Source organism: Pezoporus occidentalis, unplaced genomic scaffold (genome assembly GCF_034315485.1).
Source record: "Pezoporus occidentalis ecotype Australia unplaced genomic scaffold, CSIRO_AGI_Poc_V1 ctg3, whole genome shotgun sequence".
NCBI classification, from domain to species: domain Eukaryota; kingdom Metazoa; phylum Chordata; class Aves; order Psittaciformes; family Psittacidae; genus Pezoporus; species Pezoporus occidentalis.
Genome location: NW_026914940.1, coordinates 20,630,230 through 20,642,920, shown reverse-complemented (window position 1 = coordinate 20,642,920; position 12,691 = coordinate 20,630,230). Strand labels below are relative to the sequence as shown.

Genomic DNA, 12,691 nt, shown 5'->3' with positions numbered 1-12,691 from the left:
TCCTTGTGCCAGACTGCATGGCCATGTACTGGCTCATAAATGAACTGCAGTGGGTCATTGCCGCTGATAAAAAAGCATTCTTGAGATTGTATTTTGGAGATGTTTGATAAAGATTGTCTTAGGTATCTTATCTCATTTTAGCTGTAAATACATTTCTCATCTCATTTCTTGGAAGCCAGATACACTTCGCTGTAAATGCATGAGAATATAGCAATTTTACTGCACCGTTGCACAGTTGCAACAGTTGTTCTCCCTACTGGCACACGTAGCATGCAGTGTGTGCCTGCACAACAGCAACGAGGGCTCGAAGGCTTCTGAGAGCTGCCCGCTGGGGAGAGGGCAGTTTTCATGCTGCAAGCGGCCTGCTGGCACGAAGGCACGGGCTCTGCGGGTCTGTGGGCAAAGGCACAGATGAGCATCTGCTCCTATTAGGAAGTGGTGCGGACGTGCTTAACAGAGCAGTGCCGGGGGCTGCAGGGCGGCACCACTGCAGGCACCAGCGTTGGGAGGGGATTGTTCTAAGCTAGATAAAATACTACACTGAAAACAAACCGGGCTGTAGTTTTAATAAAACATAACCTAAATGTTGTGTTTCCGTGTCGTGACCCCGGCCACGCCGTGCGAGGGAGAGGAGCGACCCCGACGCCATCCTCCTTAGGCCTAGCGTTTCGCTCCCGCCCCTCACCCTCCGCTCCACACGGCTCAGCAGCGCATGCGCAGCGGGAGGCGGGTATCGGCTGAGGCGAGGTGTTAGGTTGCGGTCGTCTCCAGGAGGCAGTGCGGCACCAGGCAGGTGAGTGCGGGTGTGCGCTGCGCCGGTGCCGCCGCCGCCGCCGCTGCCGCTGCTGCTGCTGCTGCTGCTGCTGCTGCTGCTGCTGGAGCTCAGCGGGGCTGTGCGGAAGCCTCGCAAGGCGGTCACCGAGGGGGGCAGCTGCACTGCCCTGCCGTTGCCCCGCACCCGTCCGTGCGCGCGGCCGGCCGCCATGTTGTACGTGGCAACAGTTGCTAGGGACCGGGTGGCCGCGCTGTGGTGCTAGGGGAGCCGGCGGTGTCGGCTTTAAAGTAAATTCCTGACGCCGGGGGTAAAGACGGTACTCTCAGGGCCGCGGAGCAGGGCTCGGCGGTGCGGCTGCGGGGAGCTGCCCGCAGGCGAGGAGCGCGCTGGGCTGCGGCGGTGCCGTGCGACCGAGGGGTACGTGTCACCGCCTGGCCCGAGAGCTGCTCCGGGCAGCTCCCTGACAGGTACGGAAATACACGGGAGAAAGTGCTGCAGCCTGTGATGAGTGCCTTTCTTGCTTTTTACTCCTATTGTTTCCTGTATTGCTCTGTTTCTCCTCTACTGAAACCGCACATTCTCAGGACAGAATCCTGTCTTTATGCAATACCTAATTACGACCAATTACAATCGAGTATTGCTTAAAAAACTTTTTTTGTGCAACTAAAAATTAATGTGTGTAATTGTGTTACTTTAATTGAGTTTATACGTTGCTATTATTGTGTACTAGCTAGCTGTTCTTGTTAAAATAACATCACTTTAAGCACTATATAACATGGGGAGGAAAAAAAAAGAATAACATCTGCTTCACAGAGCTTGGAATCAAAATAGAAGAAGATGCAGATAAGCAGTTGAAAGGTACAGGGAGACAGGAAGTGTCCCATTTGAAAACGTCATTTCATCAGCTAGAGACTTACTGGAAAAGATTTAGATTGGTAAACTAAGATAATCAGAGGTCTAGAAAATGCAGTTAGTGAAGAAAGACAATTGGTTTTATTTTGGCTAAAGAGAAGGCAAAAGTTACCATGCCATTACATGCACTGAGTTGGTTAACATCTTGCCTCTGAAAAAAAGTACAGGGTACTGCACCATCCACACCACACTTGCTTAAAATAGATAATACCATATTGTGTTTAAAGAATAATGGAGAATCTAGTAGGCAAAAATTGATATCTTTAAGCACTCTTTCTGACATGTTCTGCCTTGCAGAATCAGTAGGCTTGTCCATATTCTTTTTTCCAAAGCATATCTCATAACTGTACTTCTGTAAGCAAACCTCTCTGAAAACCAGTTTGTGTGGCCAGGTCTTAAATTTTGAATTTTTTCTTTTGTGGCAATAGTTCTGCTTGCATAACAGAGTAGTACTTCTGAGCATGAGTAGAGTTATTTCATAAATTAGCATTGCTTTAAAATATAACTAAGTGCCTATGGAATTGCTGCATTTGTTTCTTTTTAATATTTAGTTATGGGTGATGAGTCACTACCATTTTTTATGGATCAAGGAACCACTAAAACATTTCAAATACCCATTGGTCACTTGGACTACAAGTTCATTGAAAAATGCACAGACGTTAAACACCTGGAAAAGATTCTGAGGATATTAAGGTAAACATATTTTCTTACCTTCATTACTAATTATATTAATGCTCTGTAAAATTCAACAGAACCTGTACCTAAATATTCTATTTGTCTTGAACCTTTTTGTGACTAATTAAAAAAAAAAAAAAAATTTGTTAAAAGTGTCCAAATGATAATGCTAGAAATCCAAGTCTTGTTCTAACCATCCAAAAGATTTGAGTAACCCAGTGCCAGTTTTTCTCAAATACTGCCATCTTGCCTGAGTGTGGTCATTTCAGGTGAAATTCTTGTTTAAATTCTACAGAAAAAAAAACCACAATCATTTTTTCCTGAGCACTGTGATGATAATTTTGAACTGTGTATGTATGTGCATTGGAAAGTGGTTGAAGCTTAGCTGACTGGAATTTTCTGGTTATAGTCCTGAACTCAGGACAAATTGTAACAGGAAAATACTCCTCTTCAGTCTCTGTGATGACTATACATGAAGAGAAATATGGAAGATCCAGTGCAGTTCAGTACTGTAACTTTTATATCTTTGAATTTTAAAGGTCTGGTGAGGAGGGATGTTACCCTGAACTTACATTGTTTTGTGAAAAGCGTATTGAGCGCTTAGATCCAAGGAGCAGGGCTCTGAGAAAAGAAAAGCCTGCAGCCACAGCTTCTGATTTCACAGCTGAAGAATGGGAGATAATTAATGGTGAACTGATGGTACAGTATAACTAATTTATAATGGTCATAATACAATCTCATTGATGTTATCAATCTTCCTCTTCTTGTGCGTAAGTAGAATGCAATTGTTTGATTAAATGAGGAAGTGATCAAAAGATTATGGTGGTGGTTTTATTATTTTCTTGAGTTGGTGTCATTGAATCTTTACTCTCCTTTTTAGCTCTACAAATTTTTTTTGTAGATTTCTTTTTATTCAAAAAAGCACAATTGCTTTTTGTCTTAATTGCTTTCCCCATTAAGAGCACTGTATTATAAAGATAGTTATTAGTGTCATTGTAGACTATGAAGTATATCTGCTTTACTGCCTTAACGTACAGATATTTATTTTTTTTCAGAGCTGGGTGACAGAAATGAATGAAGATGGTAAGAAACCGCAATTCCTGAGAACAGATCCACTACATGAAAGACAAGATAATTTGCCTCCTATTCGTTGTTCCAGTTGTTTTCCTGCTAATCAGGTATCTCTAGTTTTCTATTGTGTATTAATCATATGCCTTTCTAAAATCTGGAAATTTTATCTCTATAGACTTCCAGCCACTGAGCCTTTCTTACTAGTTTCATTTTGTTAACCAGGAAATATAAACCTTTTAAGTTTCTCTACAAAAGACTAATGTGCCTCCTTAGTACTAGCAGGTGTCTTGTAATAATGTTTTAATTCTGATGAAGCAATCACTCTGGAGCAAATCTTCTTAAATACCCTTTTATGTTCTTTGATTCACATTTCAAAGTGGTGTTAAGCATATGAGCTAGGTTCCTTTTGGAGAAGACCAGACAGGAGCTAGTCCTGTTTGTTTGGAAGTGAGAAATTTTATAAAAGGATCCTTATAGGTCATGTGATATTTTTTATTAATTGATAATTTGAAAAAAAATATTGGAATAATTATTTATTATTATAACTTTTGTTTTCCATACAAGGTTGAGGTGTTAGCATTATTACCCAGAAAACCTAGATACAGCTTTATGCCTTGCCTGTGGTATATAATTTCCATCCCTTTTGTCCAAGCAGATGGCTTCTGAAGTAATTGTAACCTGTCCTGGAAGAGTTCTAGAATTCAGTCTTTTAATATAGCAGTGTGGTTATAGCACTACTAGATCAGTACTGAATAAAAAGAAGCTGTTTCTATAGTATGCACTAAATTTATACCTGTAAATACTTTTTTTTTTCCTTTTTTCTTTTTTTTCTTGCTGATAAAGCTGGGTGTAATTTTACAAATTTTAAACAGTTTTTTGCTAGTCATTTAGGACTGTAATTATTATTTACACTGGCATCACATAATTTTGCAATGTGGTATCAAGTACAAAGTCGGGATGATAAATTTCTACTCTCTACTAGAAGAAAATCCACAAACCCTTCTATAATTTTATGTTGTTATTTGATTGGAGACTCTTCATCTGATCTGATGCATAAAAAGTTCAGTATCTTCAATGAAGCCAATTCTGGAGAAAACCTTACTGACCCTAAAACAGTGGATTGTACCAATGGGTACGAGTTTGGTAAATGAAAGCATCTTGTGTCTGTAACCAGATTTTCTTGCTGATGTAGGTACAGTTTCAATTCACTGCTAATAGCTTATAACTCTAGATGGTGGTCTCTTTTTATTGATGTGACGTCATAGGGAATATTTTCCAAAAAAAAAGAAAAGAGTGAACTTTATGCCATATTTCCCTCTTTAACACAGTATGGAATTTTCTTATACCCCTGTTTTTCTTTCACACTGCCCAGAACTGTGAGGTTATATGTATACCCCAAAAGAAAAGAGGACTGGAGAGACAGCTTGAGTTTTTCTGTTCTTTACTGTCCACATTGCTTAACTGTTACTTTTGCTGCTTCACTTTTTCCAGGACAGAACTAAAGCATTGGTTTAAAGATACTTCCCAATGACTGCTGATGGGATTTCAACAGACTTGGGTTCCTTTGCCAAACACAGTTCTAAATACTATTCCAGAATGATTTCTGTCTTCAGATACCTCCTCACACTAAAGTCCAAGTTTTATGTTACAGAAATCCACTGTGATAGTATCTGTAGCGCCTTCATATATTTTGGATCTTCTGAATTAAAAAGGAATACCGGTTAGCTGACACCGAGTAGTTATGTCTTACACCATAACAGAAAGCCCAGAAGAGAGCCAAGGCCTAATTCTGTGTCATCTGAACTGAAGCCAGTCCATGTTTTGATATTTGGTCTAGAAATTGTTTACTGGGCTTCAAAACCTGTGGGATCAATGCATTGTGAGTTGTGGCAAAAAGAGGACAAGGGCAGCGATTTTTTTGTTTCAGTTTCTTAGCATGCAAATGATCATTTTTCACCAAAGCCTCTTGGATGGGATGCTCTGAAGTATTATTCATTGAGAAATTCCTGACTCTCCTGGAGCTACAACATGGTTACAGTGGTCCCAAGAATGAGACCTAGAACTTTAAAAATCATGCATTTTGAGTAAACTTTTCTGCCTTAGTCCTTAAAAGGACATAGAATCATACAATCATAGAATGGTTTGGTTGGAAGGGACCTTGAGATCACCTTGAAGGTGTCAACAGGCAGGGACACCTTCCACTAGACAAGGTTGCTCCAAGCCCCATCCAGCTTGGCCTTGAACACTACCAGGGATGGAGCATTCACATGCTGTAGTTTTCTCCCTAAATTAAAGTTGCATTATTAAATACCTTAAATGAGTTTTCTTCAGAAAGTTTCACTATTTTTGTGTTCCTTTAAGATAAGGACTTCTTGTTTGAAAAAAAAGATTTAACATTTATTAAATTCCTAAGTTTGTAATATAAGCCAGGATGTAGAATGGTAACTCATGTTTCAGGAAGCCATATTTAGGAGTTACCTCCTCCAAACATGCATTTAGACAAAATGTGTTTCTCATTTTGTCTAGCTTGTCATAGAATGGTTTGGGTTGGAAAGGATCTTAAGATCGTCTAGTTCCAACCCCCTTGCAGGGAAGCCTCACACTAGACCATGTTGCCCAAGGCTCTGTCCAACCTGGCCTGGAAGCTTCTATAAAGACTCAGAGCATTAAGAGTAATTCTGAAGTTGCATACTGTAAAAGTTTGTGTAACCTAACTTTATAGTTAGAAGTGTTCACAGGAAGGGCCACATTTGCATTATGTAAATTGTGGTGTTTACTTCAACTGCAGAGGTATTTCCTAGTTACAGTGTCACCACTGGTAAAGCTAGTTTAAGAGGTTGCTGCTTGTTTCTTTGGTCCAGTTTATCATGTGCTCAGTTGAAGTGCTACAGATATTTAGGGATTGTGCTGCAATTTCTATCAAATTGTATATTTGATCCCAGAAAATTGTAAATCTGCAACTCTACAAACAATTGCAGTGCAGCTCAGTGAATGTTGGATTGCAAGGTTAAGAAGAGGGCTGAACGGCCAGGACAGAGTAGATGGTAATATTTTGAACTGAGTGTTCTACCTGTTTGGAACCACACCTTGCTATTAAGTATTGTTGAAGTCAACAAGAAGAGAGGGACATAGCAGAAATATAGTCTCAGGACAGAGGTAGAAAGGTTGACAAAGGTGCCAGCTATGGAAATAGGTGCCATTAGTGTAGGAGATGGGTTGTGATACAAACTACTTGAATGTGTTACTGGGACTGATTGTTGCAGGAAGGTCCTAAGGATAAATTTTAGGTAAGGCAAACCTCAATGATGGATCTTATTTAAAAGCTAGAATGAGTGTAAATTATCTTGGGAATTTGCTTGAATGGAGTGTGACATAGTCAGAAGAAGTCCAGACACTATTTTGAAGTCAAAACATTGTAAATTTGTTGTGAGGGTTCCAGGGACAATATTAATCTGTGCATTGCATTATCTTGGGAATGGCGAGCCTAAAACAAGGTTACTGCTGCCAAACACCTCATCACAAGGCTGTGTTTTCCCAACACTGAGTTTTCCCTTGCTGTGTTGAAAGGATGGTTTGCAAGGTGGCAGCACAAGATACTAATTAAGAAGAGCAGTTTCCTATCTGAAATTTTTATCCTATTCCTCTGTGACATAACCGGCCAGTGAAGATAAAGTGTGAGGCTGAAGAGTTCCTCAGATTACTAGGATATGTGAAATACATGAAGATTTTCTTTAAAGCAAGACAAAGTTTTGAAGACTATGCTGAGAAGAGTCATGAATAGTGTCAGTTACTAGGAATATGTATTGCAGAAACAAAACAAAAGGCTGTGAATTTCCACTTCAGAAACTTGTTTTACAGGCTGGCTGTTTCTTTTTCAGAACAAAAATTTACAAAACAAAGAAAGAAACAAGAAAAACACACCACGGGATTACAGTGAATGGGAAAAGTATGTTAAATCTTTTATATATATATTTAATCTTATTTATTTGTTAAATGGAATATTGGTTGTTGGGATGAGGGAGAGAGGAAGTAATGTAAAAGCAGGGCAAGTGCACACACACGCAAAAGAAGCCAACACAAGGAAAGGAGATAAGATGAAACATCTTTTTCCTAAATAGTCATGGATAACTGAACACAGCCTTAAACTCTCTTTTCGTTTGGTTTATAATAGAAATATAGTAAGCCTTTCTATTAGTAAAGGAGTCTTGTTATGCAGTATCATTAAATCTGTAATTTTATTAATTTAAGGTTCGATGTGGAAAAGGAGTGTTCAAAAATTGATGAAAGCTGCGAAGAAAGTAACTCAAAAGCAAGATTCTTTAGCAGGCCAAGTCCACCTATAATCAAAAAGAAAATAGACACAACTGGTAATGTCTTAGAAACGTACAGTTTTTCTTCAATTGTAGTACTGTGTTGTAGAGTGTGAATACAAATTATAGAGTTGAAGGTTTCTCAATCCCTAGAAATGTGAAACGTTAGGAGGTCAACTGAACATGAAGCCATATTTGAAATAAAATCTAGTCTTGGTGTTAATAATCAGTTAAATATTTATGTTGTGTTTAGGTTGAGAGTGCTAGGTAAAGAAGTAGAGCATACATCTGTTACAAACCAGTGGTAGAATACAATACAAATTTGTCTTTTAGTAAGTCATGTTCTTTTAAAAATAATAAAGATTATGGCATTCAGAATATTTTAGCTGATAGTGTTTTGATTACATCTGTGCCAGTTATTAGTTTTTTTATGTATAAATATTTATTTTTCTAGGCATGACAAAGAAGGAGAAGATTTTTATTGCTACTCGTGAAAAAGAAAAGGGCAATGAAGCCTTTGCCAGTGGTGATTATGTGGAAGCAGTGACATATTATACTCGGTGAGTAAATACTGTTGTGTTCTTTCATTTTAATGGCTGTTACTTCTGAATATTATTTTTAGAGCAATGTAATTAAAGCAGCTTCTTACTGAGACAAATAGTGACAATTAGATTATTTTTTAAAAGGGCAAAAAGGTTTGACAGAAGAATCCTTAAAGCATTGTTGCATCCTGATAGCAATTTTTATTTATCAGAAAGAGAAATGGTTAAATAGTGATGGGATGTAATTTGCAGGTTTCACAAACTTCTTCAGATTTTTCAAACCCTGTGAGAGTCAAGGGCAAGTTTACAAAAATAAAAGGATAAGCAGTGTGCTGAAAAACTAAATTCATTACAAATTAATTGTAAAAAACCATATTGGTAGGATTGCTTCAGTTGGTAATAAGTAAAATTAATAACCTCTTCTTAGGAGAAAGAAAAATCACTGTGTACAGCATCACCATAATACAGTCTGTAATTAGCAGCAGTCCAGAAAAAAAGTATATAGACAGAGGATTAAAAAGAATTAAGACTCTTTCAGGTTACCTTATTTAGTGCTCAGTGCACTACATTCAGACTTCGGCTTTATATTAATAGAGGTTGTTGCTACAAGATCTCTGTTGTATTTGTTTCAAACGAAGAAGAGCTTAAGATGGACAGAACAGACAACAGGAAGAGAAGGATGCGATGGGGCAGCCACAGCTTCTCTCAGCAACCTTTGCCAGTGCCTCACCACCCTTACAGTGAAGAAAGTTTTCCTTGTATCTCTTGCAGTATGCTGTCACCCTGACACTTCCCTATTGTCCCCTCTTCACGGTGAAGAGTCCTTCTTGCTAGGTTAGCAAGGGTGTGGGCAAAGATTCTCTTGTACTATGTCATATGCATCCCAGTTGTCCTTGTTCATCAGAGATGATCCTGTTGTTATAGAAACTAAAGCCCTACCTGCAATACCAGTCACATAGCCAAACCTGGAAAATTCATCCACTGACACCTGAGTCTTTCCCTTTTACAAGCAAGATCAAGGAGAAGCTCGTGTGCCCTCCCATTATAACTTCCAAAGATCTGTAGTTAACTCTTGATACTCTCAAAGGTTTCATTTGACAGTTTTATTAAAGACTAGATGGATGGTAGCAAGAGGTAACAGTTTAAGCGATAGGTGAGCCATAGCATCTTTCTGCAGCTTCTCAGACCTAAGCCCTGGCAAGCAACAGACCTCTGAAGATGGTAAATCTAGTTGGTGGATGGTTGCCTCTGGTCTCACAGGAGGGAGTTTAGAGTATCAGTACTAATACTGTTATAATACTGTTTTCAGCTTCTAATAGCAAAGTATTTCTACATTCAGGCTTTCTAGCTATGAGCCTACCATAGTCAATATTCCCTTCTTTCAGAAGTATATCAGTAATACCCACTGCAGCTGCATATAACAACAAAGCTCAAGCAGAAATCAAACTTCAGGACTGGGACAGTGCTTTGCAGGATTGTGAGAAGGTACTAGATATGGAACCTGGCAACTTAAAAGGTAAAGGAGAACATAAACTTGCTCTTCTATGTGGTACTTTATTTCTAGCAAATAAAATAGTACATGTCTATTCATGTTGTCCATTGACTTAACTGAGCTTTAGATCAGGTCCAAGTATGAATAAGGAAACAGATGAGCTCCCCAAAGTAATTTTAATAGTATTTCTGAGGTCAGGGAAGTTTTAGGCAGTTCATTCTGTTGATCTGTAATGCATATTCTTATGGGGTAGCATGGGGCTAACTTGTTTTTCATATGACGACTTAAGCCCTCTTTTGTGCATACAATGCACTGTTTCCATAATACCCACACTGAAGTTTTAATTACTTTAAAAGCAACATGAAAACAGTAGAAGTTGCTGATTTAATCTTTTCTGAAGGAAATGGCTATATTTGCATGGGTGGAGGAGAAGAGTTGGAAAAATGTAAAAAGATGCTTCACAGTTCATGATTGGCATCTCAAAAGGCATTATGTGAAATTGCATCATTAAAAATGATCAAGAGAACAGACACACTAATGCAGTCATTATGAATTAAATGCAGAATTTTAAAAACTGGTTTACCCTTGAAAAAAAGTGTATTTTATCCACTTTGTGATTCAAATACATAAATAATACTCTTTGTTCCTTTGTAGCTCTTATGCGTCGTGCTACTGTACACAGTCAGCTGCAGAATTACCAGGCAGCTATAGAGGACCTGAACAGAGTATTAGGTGTTGAACCACAAAATGCTATAGCTAAGGTAAAGACCAATGAGTTTACTATGTCTAGCAACAGGTTGTATGCAGTTGTAGCATGAAGTACGTAGAGCTTATATTGTTTGATTTGAATATGAGTTTTGAGGACGTGCTCTGCTGTGACAGCAGTCAGTTTCTCAAGATCACATAGGTACCTGTGGTGGAAATTAGGTACTTGAATGTGACCAGACCTTCAGCCTACTGAAGTACCTTTACTACTTAATTGTGAGAACTTGTAGGCACTCAAGTCTTCTCTACCAGTGTAATTTAGGTGCCTGAATTTTTGCTACTGAACATGATTACAGTATTAGTGTCTTAGCTGATCAAAGTTACTTGGACATTTGGCTCAAGAAGATCCCTGGGATAGGTATATTTAAACCTGACACATAATTCACACGAAAAATCTAAAGAGATGATAAGCTTTTATTATTAACCTAAAAGGAGATTACTTGGGTTCTGTCCTTAGTTCAGCATGATGTTATAAATCCTCATTTCTCACCCCCAGGCTAGAATGAAAAACCTTTCATACCTTCTGATGAACCTGGACCCTCCTTAGCCAATTTTGGATCTAAGAAAGCCAGAAGCTTTCTTTGGAAACTCAAGGTCAGGATGTGGTCCTTGTACGACTATTACTTCAGCTATTTAGGAGAGGATTGTTTGTGTCCTTTCATTGGTAGCTTCTTAGGGGTGTTTTGTGGGTTAGAACCTAAGCCTTGCATTTGGGCTCTTCTGTGTCCTGAGAATCTTCAGGACCAGGCAGTTCTGATACTAAATGTCTCTTTGTCAATTAGGAATCCATCAAACTGCTACATTCCCTTGCTTTTTTTTTTTTTTTTTTTTTTACATATGACTTCTGGGTGCTGTGCAATTGCCTCATCACCTGAATTCTGTTCAGCTTCTTTTGGCACATTTTGACCTGCTATCAACTTGATGATTGCTGCTTTTTTCCATGGAATTATATGATCGCTGCTATTGCACCAGTGAGGGAGGTCCAAGCCTATTATGTCAAATTCACTATATACAGCATTCATCCCTTTTAGAGCATTCTTGGAACTGAATTCCTGTCCAGAGTCCTGTTCCACAGTTTCACATCAACCAAGGAATCAACCTGCCTGATTTCCCCTTCTTTCTTTTTAAACACCTGTCTCTAGATTTGAATTCTGAAAGGGCTTTTGGGATTTTTTTTTTCAGTCTGCAAGACTGAACCACTAAATAGCTTGTGAGTCTGTGTTGACAAACTCCACAACAGTCTGTGAAAAGATTGTCAAATCGGCTGTACTGAGTCTTGTTATAATATCAGGCATAAGGTACTCCTTCATTTTGAGTACTCTTCCAGAGATGTAAATTCATTAGTAGCTTTGCTGAGTAATGCTTCTGTAGCTGAAAGCAGATGTCTGTACTTTGTTCTTATCTCTGCCTGCTATTATGCCTTGGCTGAGACATTTAGAAGTGACAAGTGCTCGACAGGGAATTTTGTCAGTTGCTCTTTGCTTGAAGGATCCTCAAAACCCTCTTCAGATAAATATGAATGTATTGAACACATGTAGAGTTAATGTTTATGTGCAGAGTCACTAATATAAAGGTAAATTGATTGTCTCTAACTGGAATTCTTCAATATGTTCACATGAATCATTGCCTGTTCCTGTCCTTGTTTTAACTTTTCCTTGAGGAAGTGGGTACTGAAATGGCATTTCCTTTTACAGCATTGAATTCAATTCAGAATAGTGCATAATGTTGGGTCTCTGCTCTGGAAGTGTAAAGTGCAGTTGGAGTATTTTATCTTGAGTAATCAAAAATGTTTATGGAATGAGAGGCTGTTTGGTCATCTAATTTGCAGTTCTTACAAGAGGAGCAAACCTTTTCATTATTCAACAGTGTCCTTCTGCTAACTGCCAGAAACCATAGCATAAATTTTGATAAACTGATTTTAGGTTTGTTTTTTTTTTTTGAGATTCTGGAAATAATCCACTAGAAATAATCTGTTTTCTTACTCTTTTGAGCAGACCATGCCAGATACTGCTATAATGCAGTTTGCTCTTTTTCTTTCTGGGTTTTGGTTGTTTGTGTTTGTGTTTTTTGTTTTGTTTGATTGTTTGGTTTTGGTTGGTTTTTTTTTCTCTTCCTTAAGCAGTTCATTCAAGACAAGTATTTGTGTGAT

The 12,691-nt window shown here is 38.6% G+C and overlaps 1 protein-coding gene across 2 annotated transcripts in view; it reads left to right on the top strand.

Moving 5' to 3' along the window:
• Positions 1–707: 707 nt before the first annotated feature.
• Positions 708–12,691, top strand: part of SPAG1 (sperm associated antigen 1) — a 35,731-nt gene continuing 23,747 nt past the window's right edge. Inside the window, exons 1-9 of one of the 2 annotated variants that reach the window (XM_062627300.1) lie at positions 708–793; positions 2,239–2,380; positions 2,902–3,061; positions 3,418–3,540; positions 7,312–7,379; positions 7,682–7,800; positions 8,198–8,303; positions 9,671–9,801; positions 10,432–10,538. In XM_062627300.1, the coding sequence (XP_062483284.1) occupies positions 2,241–2,380; positions 2,902–3,061; positions 3,418–3,540; positions 7,312–7,379; positions 7,682–7,800; positions 8,198–8,303; positions 9,671–9,801; positions 10,432–10,538 (954 nt within the window). In that variant the 5' untranslated portion in view covers positions 708–793; positions 2,239–2,240. Of the gene's footprint in view, positions 794–2,238; positions 2,381–2,901; positions 3,062–3,417; positions 3,541–7,311; positions 7,380–7,681; positions 7,801–8,197; positions 8,304–9,670; positions 9,802–10,431; positions 10,539–12,691 lie in introns of those variants that run through there. The other variant, XM_062627301.1, reaches the window with a different exon arrangement.